Source organism: Sphaerodactylus townsendi, linkage group LG12, assembly GCF_021028975.2.
Source record: "Sphaerodactylus townsendi isolate TG3544 linkage group LG12, MPM_Stown_v2.3, whole genome shotgun sequence".
Classification (NCBI taxonomy): domain Eukaryota; kingdom Metazoa; phylum Chordata; class Lepidosauria; order Squamata; family Sphaerodactylidae; genus Sphaerodactylus; species Sphaerodactylus townsendi.
This window is the reverse complement of record NC_059436.1, coordinates 26,707,910-26,723,071: the sequence shown is the minus strand read 5'-3', so window position 1 is coordinate 26,723,071 and position 15,162 is coordinate 26,707,910. Positions and strand designations below refer to the sequence as shown.

The following is a 15,162-nucleotide window of genomic DNA, read 5'->3' as shown; positions in this document are numbered from 1 at the left end:
GAAGGTATCTCCTAAAAGGTGCATTCAATTCCCACGAGAGCAATGACCTACCCCTCGCTTGTGCATGATCTGTGGCAACACAGCCCCCCCCCACTCTGCCGCCCTTGGAGATGAGCAAAGGCCAAAGAGGAAAGGGCAAGACCCAGCAACAAAGGATGGAGCCACATCAAATCATTCATGTCAAACTTTGCCAGGGAGCTCTCAGACGGCTGAACTCCGGAGCAGCGGCTATTGTTCCAGCACACATTGATCAGCTGTCTTTCTGACAAACATATGCAAAATAGGTAATTGGTGAGAGGTGTAGGTGTACATCATCTAGTGCCAGGGGTGTACATTTCATTGGAAAAGCCCAGTGGCATACATGCTCATCCACACTAATGCCCACAGGGCTCAATCTTCTGCCTAGGGTTCAGTGAAATGAATGATGCCAAATCTTAAAAGACCCGGCATCATTCCATTAAGAAATTGTTGGCATCTCCTTCTGTTTTCTTCTGTAGCAATAGGGCTCTCTCTCTCACACAGTGTTATCCTAGGCAGCTGCTATTGGTAGAGCCAGTCTTGCATTAAATGCATTAAATGTTACATTCTGCCTAACACCTGCCCTCTTCATATGTTCATTCGGACACACATGAAAACATGGAGGGGGATGTCTCAGGTTGTGATCCCTGACATCCATGTGTTCAAAGGTGCTACCCAACTATCAGCTCTTAGGCAGGGCTTCTAGTCCACTTAAAGTTAAAGGCACAGAGATCTCTCCCACCCCTTGACTAACAGCTGCTTGTCAGGCCAGCTTTCTCTTCTTCCCTCTCCACTGTTGCCTAACCCTACCCAAGACCAAAACATTCCAAAATTCTGTAAATTTTGTTCCCAATATTTTTTGGGGTCATTTTGGATGTTCCTGACTTGACCTGAAATAGCTAATTTCGGCTTGAATATATTAGATGCACACCACATTTCTCACAAAGCTCGGACCTTCCCAGGAGATAACGGGCTATGCCAGTGGTTCTCAACCTGTGGGTCACAACCCCTTTGGGGGGTCGAACGACCCTTTCACAAGGGTCACCTAAGACTCTCTGCATTAGTGTTCTCCATCTGTAAAATGGCTAAATGTTAGGGTTGGGGGTCACCACCACGTGAGGAATTGTATTAAAGGGTCGCGGCATTAGGAAGGCTGAGAACCACTGGATGCTTTGGGAGGGTGTTGTGTGTCTCCTGCTTTTAACCTCAATCATAATAACTTGAGCCAGTCTTGGAAGTGCATATCTTCCTCTTCCATGACTGTTTGCAAGAAAAATCTCTCCCAGTGCTTGACACAAACAGATCAATATGTGCTTGAAGAATAGCTGCTGTCTCAGATATCCCACGGGGCCCCTTTTTGTTGCTTCTGACCACTCTGGAAGTCCAGCAAGATGTCTAAGTGCATTCAAATGGGTCCTTATGGCCTTGAGATTGCCCTGTATGGCCCTGGAATAAATGAGCAAAGGGGCTGCGTTAAATATTTTAAGTTTAAATTTTTCGCATGGAAATAGCAAGCTGGTGAAGTATGTATAAAAGACTTTTGCAGTTATTTATCTTTTTCTCCAGGTCTGTTCAGAGCAATCATTTTCCTTGACTGTAGCTACATTGCTGCCATTTCCCACTTAGCCAATGCTTTCTTCTGCTTGGTTCATTCACATGGGCAATTCCAGTTACTTAGGAATCATGCATAAATGTAACACTACACAGATGGCATCAATGAGAGCAGGTTGCACCAACTAAGTGAAGGCAAGACACAGGCCCCTTCCGCACGGGCCAATAAACCCGGGCTTGGGATGGGGGGAAAACATTTCGAGGGGGAATTTCGGAAGGCTTCTGCCCCTAAAACAAAGCTGCCCCATGTTAAGTCCCCCGAAACTGGTTATTCGAGAATCGTGCTATCCACGATTCTTTGGTTTTAATGTGGGTTGCAGCTACTTGCAAATGAATGGTTGGCCGGGAGAGCTTTAATCGGCCACACTTCCCTTTTCCTTAATATCCCCACCTCACAGCTGCAGGCCACGCAGGGTCACAGGGACATCTCGTGCCATTGTGAGATGGCACGTGGGGGTCCATGCCTGCCTCAGCGGAGGGAGGGAGGAAAAAAAATCACGCCTCCATGTGAAGGTGCATTCATTGCCTGCACGGAGGCATGTGAACAGGTTACTTTATCCCGACTGCAGCCCGCTCTGCCTGTGCTGTGCAGAAGGAGCCATGGAGATACCCACCAATGAAGATCGTGCAGTAATGTTATGGTTATGCAGAGCCAGCGTGGTGTAGAGGTTAAGAGTGATGAACTATAATCTGGAGAACCGAATTTGATTCCCTGTTCCTACACATAAAGCCTGCTGGATGACTTTGGCCCAGTCACAATTCTCTCAGAACTCTGGCTGCCCCACCTATCCCAGAAGGTACCTATTGTGGGGAGAGGAAGGGATTGGGGTTATAAACTGTTTTGAGACTCCTTACAGTAGAGAAAAGCAGGGTATAAAAACCAACTCTTCTTCTTCAAGTGTACAGTACAATGTCACGATGCTGCCCAACCAATCAGCTTGAACATGTGATGATGTCACTGAAGTCTGGTGAAATCATCTGAGAGGGAGAACAAGAACCATTTACAGGGTTGCCCACATCTCACTGGGGGTCTCCTAGAGATCAGTTTCCCTGGAAAACATGGCAGCTTTGGAGAATAAATTCTACGACATTATACTCTGCTGATGACCCTATCCTGCCCGACTCTTCTCAGAATCTTCCCCCAAAGCCCCACACATTTCCTAGCCTGGAGTTAGCAACCCCTAACCGTTTATCAGAGAATATTTAAAACAGAAAAAACCAAAAAGTGGGACACCTTTTCAGTGCCGGTTCCAGAACGTGGGGGCCACTGGGCGAAGCACCAGCAGTGTGTCACCTTAGCTTCCTGCATAAACCATGCAGTGCCTTGACAGTGGTGGTTTTTGCTGATTTTGGAGCCTGCAGGAACTAAACCTTGCCACCTATTGGGCCCAGCATTGGTATTTTTCGGCACTGTCGTTGCTTGTGAAAAACCGTGCGCCATTTCAGCCTGGTTCTAGTAACAGACTCTTCACACTGAGGAGGACTGCATTTCTTTCCTGTCCAGCATGTTGTTCCTTCTTCCAAGAGCAAGGAAGTATCATCTGGCCAAAGTGAGGCAGATTTTATCTCCCACTTGTTGAAACTGCGCACAGTGGTAGCAGTGTCTGCACATGTGTGTGTGTGTGAGGGGGAAGGTAAGTGGCGTCGTACAGCTGCGGCGCAACAAAACAATGCACAAACATAGCCAGATTTCCAGGGCTGGCAATGATGTCTTAAAACACCTTCTCATCAACTTGGGTGCCAACACTTTAAAAGTTCGGCTTTGAGTTGCCAAGGTGTGCTGGAATAGACTAAAACACCTCCAGGAACACAAATGCGAGAATGAGGTGCACTTGACTATGGAGGAAAAGAATTCATTTTATTTCCTCTTAATGCTTGAAAAACAAACGTGTGGCTGGGGGTGAGAATGATGGGGTGAGAGCAGAGAGAAACAGAGAGAGTCTGTTTTCATGAATCATGACTGCGTCCCTTTACCCATGAACAGGCACGACAGAACCATGTGCAATATGGCACACTGCCACAGCTTTTGGCAAGAAGATGCAGTAATATGCAGCTTGGAAGGAAGACAAGAAGTTCCTCACTGGTGACAGATTGCGACACAGTATGGTGGGTATTATCTGTTGCCACTGTTGGAGGTGTTCCACCCTCAGTATAAGGCAACTTCATGTGTTCAGAGGCAGAGCTGGCTGGATCTGCACCATGCAGACATACAGTTTCAGCCACCAGCCCAGCCTTATAAGGAGTAAGGGCTTGGGGGCTGCTTTGCCCCTTGGTTGCCCCCAGAAGCCTACATGCAGCATCACCTCACTAGCTATCACTGCCCTTCTCAAGTCTATCTGGAGACTATGAAGGTGGGGTACCCTACCCAGAAGCAAACTGCCTGGCAGAGCAAGATAAGGCAGGACATAACAGGACCATGGGCCCAGCTGCAAAACTCACCAGGATTCAGCAGACTGAGATCAAGGGCAGTCTTTGCAGTCTGGTCCAGGGAAGCTCAATGGGTGTAGAGGAAGTAAGCCTGCCGAGGTGAAAGGCTTTCTGGACCCAGGTGTTTTGAGACAGGGCAGGGGACAGCAAAGAAGAGGTCAGACCTTGATATGTGAAGCTGGGGCTGTCAAAAGAAAGGAAGGGGGAATGGAAGGAGGAGGATGGCAGGAGAAGAAGTAGGCAGGTTCCAGTTTTTTGGTTCTTCATCCACGTGAGAACATGACCCTGAGGGAGGCAAAGTGAACCACACCTTCAGGGGTCTGTATTGATAAATGAAGTAACTGGTTTAAAAAACAGTGGGCTTGTGATCTCAAGACCCCATGAACTTCAGGTATGACGGACACACGGAGACTGAGAAGTGTGGCCTGGAATTTTCCCAGAATTACAGCTTATCTCCGGATGACAGAGATTAGATCCACTAGAGAAAATGCCAGCTTTAGAGTGTTGACTATATGGCATCTACAGGTACTGCCTCTGGTTTGGGAAATACTTGGAGATTTTGAGGCAGAGGGTGGGATTTGGGGAGGAGAGATACCTCAGCAGGGTATAATGCCATACAGGCCACAGTTTAAAGCATCCATTTTCTCCAGGGGAACTGTGGAGATCAGTTTTAATAGCGGGTGATCTCCAAGTACCACCTGGAAGTCAACAACCTGAATGGCACCACATTGCTATTGAGCTGCTTCTGCTCCCCCAACTCTGTCCTCCCCAGGTTTCACCCCCAAATCCCCAGGAATTTTTAACGTGGAATTGGCAGGGTGGCAAGGAGAGGAGAACTCCATTTCTGAAGCCAGATCTCATCTTTTAGTTCCTGGCAAAAGGTGATGATGTCATTGTTGTATGCCCCAGCCTAGGGGTCCAATCTGGATTTAATTTTATTGTGTAGGCATAGAGAAAACATTCAGGGCATGAATTTTGTTATTTTAAATAACTCCCAAAGCAAATTCATGAACCCTGTCTCTTCCCAACTGCAGACTTCCATAGCAGGTTTTGAAAAACATTTTTTTTTCGGTTTAAGCTGAATACACAGCATAAAACAATTGCTCAAATTAATAAATCAGCAATTTTTGAAAACTTAAAACGTGCTATTCAAGCAGTGGCGAGAGGGGATCGTTCTTTACTCTGTGCAGATGCTAACTAGAAAGAGCTGAGAAGGGTTTGAAGATCACTTCCTCACAACAGACATTAAAATTTTCTGCAGTGGGCGCTTAATAAATCTTACATCTATCTGGTTGAACTGAAAATCCAGAAGGCACCAGTAAGATTTTTTTTGTCTTCTCTTGTTCCTCAGACACATCTGCCCAGCACTGGCATATGCAGCCTTCCCCTCCCCCCACCCCAAATCTAATGCATTTTCTAGATGGATGGGGAAAATCCATAACAAATATTATTTATGGGCTTGCAATAAATAACCCATTACAGAAGTTGCAATGTGCTCTGGTGGATTTCAAGGCAACTGTCAGCAAGTTCCAAAGGTCAGGTCATTCTGCAATACTGACTCCATAGTCTATGAGGCTTTGGCTCATCTGTTTCATATTAATGGTAATATTTGGTGTAACAGTTCTCTCAATGGACCTGCTGTGCTGCAGATTTTATTTCCACGGTGGGAGAGAACCTCTGCTAATTCTGATTTGGACTCTGGGCTCCGTAAACAAATGCTGAATGCTGTTTGGGTTTGTAAATATTCATTTTCTCTCTCTTGGGGGTGGGGGTGGGGGTGGGATTTGTTTTAAAATTTCATTTTGTATCAGTTCTGGTTGGGTAGATTCAGGGACCTGAGAGAAAGAGGAACTTCAGAGTTATTCTATTACACACTGTGAAGAATGAGAAAAGTTTGTTTTTTATAGCTCACTTGTATCTACCTAGGAGTCTCACAGCATCTTACAATCACCTCCCTCCACCCACAAGAGGTGCACTGAGAGGTTGAAGGGGCTGAGAGAGTTTTAAGAGAACTGTGACTAGCCCAAGGTCTCCCCAGCAGGCTTCATGTGTAGGAGCCGGGAATCAAACCCAGTTCTTCAGATGAGTGTTTGTTTGTCAGTCTTAACTATTATACCGTGCTGGCTTTTACTACACCATGCTTGCTCTTGAATGTGGAGGCTGAATTCTCGATTGTTGTCCCTCAGAGTACACATAAGGAGCTATACTTTTGAATGTCTTCCCATAGAAACATTTCTGTGTCTAGTAAGCTGCCATTTCAGAGAGAAGGCAACGTTAAATCTTTCAGACTGGCATGCAGATTTTCTGATGTCCTTGACAAAACTCAAAGGCCATTTCGAGACAAACCTGGCTTCTGGGTTAGGTGCCTCTGTCATGGCGTCAGTAATTTCAAACCACACTGACAACATATGTACCAGCTGTCCCTATTTTCCAGCGGTTTTTTTTTCAAGCATCCTTGCATGAAAAACGAGAAGTGAAGCATGACACATCTTGACCAATGGATCTGTGATCTTTCAAACTGAACACATCATACACTTGCAATAACAAACAAATGACAGAAAAACACCCTAATATAGACAAAACAAGGAAACTGATCAGCGTGGCAGCTGACTGGATAGTTACCGTTGATGTGTTTCTTTATTATTTATTTATTTATTTTGTCACATTTTTATCCCACCCTATCCGGAAAGGCTCAGGGTGGGTTACAACAATGCTAGGATAACTGGTGGGATGACCAGCAGTCGTCACAGACAAGTCGTATAATATTCAAAATCAGCTGTATTTTGAATATATGTGCTGCTTTTGCACATTCACAATCAGTAGCATTAAACATGTTGACACATGTTTATAAGTTATTTGATTGAGCTACAGTTCCTATGGGGCTGGAAGTGTGATTCAATTTAGGACACTCAATTAATACAAACTTTCTCAGTTTTGGAAGTCAGTGGAGAAAATGGGAAAGTTTGAAGTACTCAGAAGATCAGGCATTCAGCATCCCTCAATCCAAGTAGGACTGAGACAACAACAGCAAAAAAACCCCACCCTTTCTATATTTGTTCAATTAGGCAGCTGGTGTGAAATCCATGCAAGAATTCACAGGTCACAATTTAGAACATTTTGAGTGCTTAGAAAATTAACTTTGTTCGAGAGGCCGTTCCTTGCAACCTACAACTCAGTTGCAATTCAAACGGAGGAGATATTGCACAATGAGTTCTCATTAAAAGATTTTTTAAAATAAAACTAATTTGCCATTCCAGTGCATTAAAGAATACAATGACAAATCAGTCCCATGTCAATTGTATTCCAAATTAGTTGAGTATGCTGTTAATGTTACCACATTGTATAATCCCCATGTATTTTCTAAACTAGTCAAGTCTTTCCTCCATTCTTATTTTCCCTTTCTGCATATTCTACGAAGTTTTGAATATCTGGATATTAGAATTTGAGTACATTGAGGACAGGTTGTAATGATTTGGAACTGATACAAAATCACAGTGTTTCAATATATATAACCAACCAGATCATAATATTGTGTACTTTTGTTTTAATATCATCTTTTTTAAAAAATAAACCTTTTCATACACAACAATGCTCAAGTAAAAAAAGCCACTACTTTAGAATCAAACATGCCAATGCTCTTGACAAAATTTCCCTTTCTTGAAGCTGTTTTTAGCCTTAGTAGGAAAAAAAACCTAGCATATATGGATACCTGCCTTCGTCTCTATCAGGGCTTACTGCAGTGTTGTAGTTGCATTTCTGATTGGATAAAGAGCAAATGGGTATTTATTTATTTATTAGTATGGCATTGTTTTGTATTACAGAGCAATTCAATCACACGCTTATCCATCAGTCCATTTAAAATCTCAACAACTTAAAATATAAATACAATTTTAAAATTATAGTATGAATACATAATTTTAAATCATAAATCAATTTCAAGCTTTCCCAAATATTGGTGTGCTGTTTCTGTTAACAAAAGCAAAATCCAACGTAGGTGTTTGTTATGCCATCAGTGGACACTTCTTTACTATATGGTTTACCATTTGTTTAGGGTATCCACGTTGACATTTAGCCAGAGCTTGATGATAGTCAGTGGGCTGAATCCCTCGCTTTACAGTCCTTGTGCTCTGGTTTCAAGATCTGATGTGTGTGTTGACCAAAAACCGTTTGAAAGTTGAAAAGGTGGGCTAGGTAGACTCTGGCTTGGATGCAGACTAGCATTTTCACCTGCAGAACAGGAAGCTGGAGTTGTTGGGGTAAGCAGGCGAACCTCGTAGGGTCTCAGAAAGAGCACGGGAATGCCTGCGCCATCTATTACCCTCTGGGCAAGCAGACTCACCGATCACAAGACCCCATGACTCACGGGTCACCAGGTGTCCTGGACAAAGGGACAAAAGGTGCATACCCCCAGGTATGGATTAGGCCCAGACAGGAGCGTTTCCTCCCGCACGTACGCAGCCCCTATGATTCATGTATTGCGCAATATTCTCCCGCTCTCCCGCCTCCCAACCCGCCTCCCGAAAACCCTAATAAAAGGTGCCAGGGACCAGAGTACGGCAGATTAGCCCGCTACTGGCTTCTCTCCACCGGATGATATCGCTGCGTCTCACCTATTCCTTGCGTCGCCCGTCACGACTTCACTGGAGTGCCTCCCAAACCCTTTTCTGAGGCAAAGTGGACCCCAGGAGCATGATTTCCAGAAGTGTTTTGGGGTGCCCTGAGCGGTAGGAAAAGTCATTCTTCATTGGGCAGAAATACTTGAGCCAGTAGAAACACTATGCTGGATCCAAGCCGCTGTTTTGAGGGTTCAACGTTATGTGTAATAGGCTCTATCAAGGGATAAAATGTGATGGTTATTTCAAAACGTAAGTGGGAGGCAAGCGAGAGACCCCCTTCTGCTGTCTCATGGGGGTTCCACTTCTGTCCTGAGCCACCGATTTTCATCCAGCTGCAATGACCTGTGTTCTGCAGTTGAGCAAGTTCTCAGACTTTGAATGCACATTTCACAGCTGTGTTCTATATCAGTGAGCGCTCTGAACAGGAGGAGACTAGAAATGCTGGAACTGTGTATGTGGGGGAGAACGACCTCCCTGTAGGCCAAGGGCCTATTCATAATGCTCCACAGCCTGGCTGAGTTTCAGGACCTCACAGAGGTTTTCAGGAAGGTGGTACAGATTGAATCTAAAAAAGATCTTCCTATTTTCCAAAGTAAACAAACTTTCAAAAAATCCATTTCCTATATATGCTGAGACAGGGGAATCCATCTAAAAACTAGCTGACTTAGTCACAGGTGGATTTGTGGAGGAGCTCCCCCACACCGTGTGAAATTTGTGCCACAAACTGAATTTTCTTGTATTTTCTGTGCAACTTGCCTGTGCCTATGGTATCCCAGCAATTACACCATCTTCTGCTTTCTATGCTTCTCATTGTGCTTGTTCAGTAAAATGCTAGAATAAGCAAAACTGGTCACTCTGCTTCTTGCGGGCTAAGTAAATTTCTTGCAAGTCACCATTTGGGCCAGTGCTACAAGGCAAATTGAGTGATGAAGCCAAAGCAAGTCCCTGCTACCTGTGGGACCTGAGACTAGTACTTCTGATGCTGCACAGAAAGAATGGAACACCATTTGATATACATGTGGCCCTCTGAGAATTCAGTGTCTTGCTTTTCTCTTGGGGAAAGCAATGAAAGAGAATATTGAAATACCTGACATAGTGACCTGATCAATGGCTCCAATCAGGGGCATACTGCCTACGGGCACATGGGGTAACCCATGTGCACGGGCACACATAGACCTGGGTGCCAGCAGCAGCTCCGGGCAATAGACCTGGACACTGATGGCAGCTCTGAGCGGTAGACCTTGTCGCCAGCTCCGGCTCCCGGCAGTAGACCTGGATTCTGGAGTGGGCTTCAGTCGGTAGACCTGGACTCCAGACGGTAGACCTGACCTCCGGAGTGGGCTTCAGGCTGTAGACTTGGGCTCCCAGCAGCAGACGGACTCCAGAGTGGGCTCCAGGTGGTAGACCTGGGCTCCAGGTGGTAGACCTGAACCCTGAAGTGGGCCTCAGGCAGTAGACCTGGACCCTGGAGTGGGCCTCAGGCGGCAGACCTGGACTCTGGAGTGGGCCTCAGGCGGTAGACCTGGGCTCCAGGCGGTAGACCTGGGCGCCTGCATGGGAAGGGGGAATTCAGATTTTGTCCCTGGGCTCAATTTTTCCTAGATATGTCTCTGGCTCCAATTATCAATTGTGAATTTTGTTTGCAAAGAATTTTGTTTGGACTGGGATGTCATCAATATGCTGATGATACCCAGTTATAGTCACCCCAACACACGCACCCTCGATGTTTTGGCCAGTTGTTTGGGAACTGCAGTGGAATGGATGGAGTGGTGGCTGAAGTTAAGTCCAGAGAAGGCAGAGGTCTTGTGGCTGGGTCAGGGTGGGTAGTGCCAACTGCCTGGCCTTGATGATGTCCAGCTAAAGTCTGCACCAACTGTCAGGAGCCTAGGTGTGTCCTTTGATGCCTCTCACAATGGTCAAGAGATGCAAACATCTTGTGTGGCATTCTTTCATCTTTGCCAGGAGAAACAGCTGCCCCCCCCCCCCGATCGGATCTAGTCACAGTGATTCATGCAATGGTCACCTCCAGATTAGACTACAATTTGCTCCATGAAGGGCTACCCTCGGGTCTTCTCTGAAGGCTCCAACTGGTCCAAAATGCAGAGCGACAGTCCTCACAGGGACCTTGGGTGAGAACACATTCAACCAGTTGAGTACTGGATTAGGTTTAAGGTTTTGGTGTTAACCTATAAAGCCCTAAACCAGTGGTTCTCAACCTGTGGGTTGCGGCCCCTTTGGGGGTCGGACGACCCTTTCACAGGGGTCGCCTAAGACCATTGGAAAACACATATTTCTGATGGCCTTAGAAACTGAGACACAACATGAGGAACTATATTAAAGGGTCAAGGCATTAGGAAGGTTGAGAACCACTGCCCTAAACCGTCTGGGGCCAAACTACCATGCATTAAAAAAAGCACCGCCTGTAAGGGTTTTTCAGGGGCGTCGATGGGACTATAATCCTGGTTGCGCTGCACGCTAAAACCAGGCTGGGACTCGCAACAGCAACCCAGCCCCACATTCTCCTCCTTGCACAGCCCGCGCCTCCATTTCCGAGCCAAAAAAAGCTAAGCCATGATTTGGAGGGGGCTGCGCAAAAGACTACTGGGCGCTCGGGCTGCGAGAGCGCTGGCTTCTCACATGCAACCCCGACGACCTTTCAAGCGACTGTCCTGCAGGCTTGCGAGACCAATCTGGCTTCCCAGCCAAGCGCCTTAAAGATCACGTCAAGTCCGTGCCCGCTTTCCCCCGTGAAAGCCCCGCGCAACTCAGCGTGCGAAACTTCTGGGCGCGAAACCCAACACCCAGGTGCGGAGCAACTCGGGGAGTGAAGCCAACTCCGAGCGAGCCCGCCTGGGATCTGACTGGAGCCCTGGTAACCGCAAGCAGGCTGATTTGGGAAGCAAGCCCAAGAGGTGGGGGGTGAGCTGACTTCCAAGTAAATGGGCTTCGGAGCCGCCTGCCAAGGAGAGCGCGCTCTCGCCTCCCCAAGCACCAGTGCGGACTCCAACCCAGCGCCAAGGCGCGCTGCCTTCCCTGAAGAGGAGGCGACCCGCCCAGCAGAGAAACGAGCCCGCACCAGGGACGCGATTGGCTCCTTGAGTCCCTGAGTGACAAGTATGCTTTTGGGGGGGGGGGGGGGGGGCGAGAGAAGTCTGGGGGAGCAGCTCGGCGCTGATTGGCTGCTGCGGGGCAGGGCTCCGAAACTCTTAAAAGAAATTGCTCTTGGTGGCCGCGCTCGGGCCGGGCTGCTTTGTGAGTGGCTCAAGCGGCGGGCAGCCGGACGCTGTTTCCCGTTTTCCTGCAGGCAACTTGGAGGCAAGCTTGGTAGGAGCAGCTGCAGCGACAGCGGACTGCCCAGCCTGCCCCTTCTTGGGCTGGTACGTGGAGTTCGTTTTTTAAATTCTATTTTAATTTTGCAGACCTCCACAACCAGGAGCAGAAGCAAAGGGCAGGAGAGCAAAAAAAGGACCCCGCACCTGGAAGTTGGTGTGATTGCCCTTTGAGAATGGGCACTGCCACCTGCCCAGGAGGCTCTGTCCGGCACGTGCCTGGGATGCTTCTGTTGGCCTTAGGGGTGCTTCTTGCTCCTGGCACGGCCGGGGCCAACGAGTATGACTATGTGAGCTTCCAGTCTGACATCAGCTCTTACCAAAGTGGACGGTTCTACACCAAGCCCCCGCAGTGCGTGGCTATCCCCGCCGATCTGCGCCTGTGCCACAGCGTGGGCTACGACAAGATGGTCCTGCCCAACCTGCTGGATCACGAGACCATGGCGGAGGTGAAGCAGCAAGCCAGCAGCTGGGTGCCCCTGCTCAACAAGAACTGTCACAAGGGGACCCAGGTCTTCCTGTGCTCCCTCTTTGCCCCCGTCTGCCTGGAACGGCCCATCTACCCTTGCCGCTGGCTCTGCGAGGCTGTGCGTGACTCCTGCGAGCCCGTCATGCAGTTCTTTGGCTTCTACTGGCCGGAGATGCTCAAATGCGACCAGTTCCCTCAGGACGAAGTGTGCATTGCTATGACGGGCCCCAATGCCACAGAGGCCTCGAAGCCTCAGGGTAAGTCTTGCTGATTTCATAGCATCCTTGGCTGTCTGAGCTCAGGCAGGCGAGACATCTTGTGGTCCATCCCAAGATCGAGATGTTGGCAGGTGGCCATCCCCTGAAGCAAGGTGAGATGGATGCTTCAGGCAGTGCACTTGTTTGCCATTACGTATGGAAGAGGGTAGCAGATGTGATCCATCGGGGATCGTCCACTGACATCTTATAGTGTCATTTGCACACACATAAGAAAGAATCCTGCTGGATCATACTGGATCAAAGGCCCGTCTAGTCCAACACCTGTGGTTCAACATGACATGTTAGATGGTTCCAGGAAATGCACCAATAGTGCAAGAGGGTGACCCCCCTATTCCATTGTTTGTCCTCTTGTAAATAGTTGTTCCGTGTTCCAATGAAGCCAGGGTGACGTACTGGTTAGACTAATATCTTGGCAATCTCAATTCAAATCCCCCCTCTGCCATGAAACTCACTGAGTGATCTTGGGCCAATCGTAGTCTGCTTTCCGGGGTTGCTATGAAGGTAAAATGAGGATCATAGAACCATGTATACCATCCTGAGCTGCTTTGATGAAGCGTGGGATAAAAGAATAACAGGTAGTGCATCTGCAGTGCTTTGTAGTTTCTTAATAAATCTCCCTTCCCTCGTATCTAATCCAATTTTAAAGTGATCTAAGCCAAAGGTAATACAAAGGTGTACTGGTTAAATGGGAGCTAGGACGCAGAATGGGGTTGTGTAGTGGCTAAGAGACTTTGCTGCTGATTTCAGGGCAATATCACTTCTGCTATAAACTCACTACCAAACTCACTATTGCAGAAATTATGCATACGCCGGCTCTCAGCGGAACTTTCTTCCAAGCAAAATGTGCTTGGGATCTGTTTGGGATGTGTTCCACAGTTTTTAATCCTCTCCCATCTGCAGTTTGAGGATAATACTTCCTTAGAAGATTGTTGTCACGTATGTAGCGTTTCGAATCCTAGAACATGACATATAAATGCCAGATATGATCAAGTTCTCCCATATAAATCCCGCTGGAAAGAACAATGTGCATTTATTCGCTTGTGCACAACTCCCTTTCGTGTTGCTGAGGCCCTTGCTGGACAAGGTCCTCCTGCATCGTGCCCTGCATGGTCCTAGCATCGTCGTTGGGATCTTCCGACTCAAGAACCTCAAACACTCCGGATCCAATTTTATGTGCAGTTTCAGGCTTGGGAAATGAAAGGTAAATATCCCTCCTCCACTCTGAACCTCAGTTGGTGGTCTTAGGCAAATCACTTTCTCTTTCCTCCTCACCTGTTGCACAGGGTTGTTTTGAAAACTTAAATGCTGCTCTAAGCACCTTCTAGGACAGGTGGGACCTAAACACAGCATCAAGAAGTTTTAGGTGACTGCCTGTCGGCACAAGATGTACCTGGGTGTTTTTCTTTTCACAGGGAACAGTACTTGACTTGCGATGGTGCTCAGCCGTGGAACATGAAAGTCATTGCACAAGACACAGTTGTTCCCCTGAGTGCAAGAAAAGTGCTTTTCCTTGACTCCACAGTAACCTAAAACCTATTCCCCATACATATGTGGCTTCGTGGTTGCCCTACAGACCTAGAAATAAGCCATTACCTCAGGGGCAGCTAATAACAGCTAAACACAACTACATTTATATAGCACTTTTAAATGTTCGAACAGCTTTGCCTACAGTCTTTTGACAACAACCCTGAGAGGTGGGTCATTGTTGCTGTTCTCTTGCTGCAGAAGATGGGGAGAGGGTTGACACAACGCTGGCCACCCATCTGGGAGCCGTCCAGAGAGATTGTGGTTGAATTGGAGCATGGCTATTTGTTTATCTCCTTAGTCAACTTATTGATGGAGGGTAGGCTTGGCACTTGCCTAGTTCAGTGTCTTCGGGCTGGTTTGCACATCCGTCACTGGATTGCCATAGTAATGACCAGCAATAAGCCGTTGCTGCTAAGCCTTTTAATTTCACCTTCCATCCTCCCGAGCACTGAGCTTTCCAGCAAAGCCAGACATTGGGTTGCTTCTCAAGTAAGCTGTAATGACGAGAAGATAAAGTTGGCAATGAACTTGCCTATGTAGAGAAACTGTGTGTGTGTGTGTGTGTGTGTTTGTGTGTGTGAACTAGGCTATATTAGCTTGAGTGCACTTGGAAGAGTACTGTAGATACTCCCAGGCATAGTGGGAAGAGGGGCGTATTGTGTACCTACAGCTCTTTCCCCCTTGGTGGCTTGTGTTGATCCCCTTGGCTTGTGGCTACTATGGATTAGCACAGCTAAAGGACTCCCCCAAGCACATTAAAAGCCCATTGGCAATACATCTTGAGAATAACAGCTAGCACAGTGTTACCTGCTTCTTACATGTCCACAAAAGTTTCCTGTCGCTAACCAGTGGGGACTGGGGAGCCAGCTGCATTTTCTATCCTAGGC

The 15,162-nt window shown here is 47.3% G+C and overlaps 1 protein-coding gene across 1 annotated transcript in view; it reads left to right on the top strand.

Moving 5' to 3' along the window:
* The first annotated feature begins 11,891 nt into the window (after nt 1-11,891).
* Nucleotides 11,892-15,162, top strand: part of SFRP1 (secreted frizzled related protein 1) — a 46,394-nt gene continuing 43,123 nt past the window's right edge. Inside the window, exons 1-2 of the mRNA XM_048512609.1 lie at nt 11,892-11,996; nt 12,092-12,727. Coding sequence (XP_048368566.1) covers nt 12,178-12,727 — 550 coding nt within the window. The 5' untranslated portion in view covers nt 11,892-11,996; nt 12,092-12,177. The remainder of the gene's footprint in view (nt 11,997-12,091; nt 12,728-15,162) is intronic.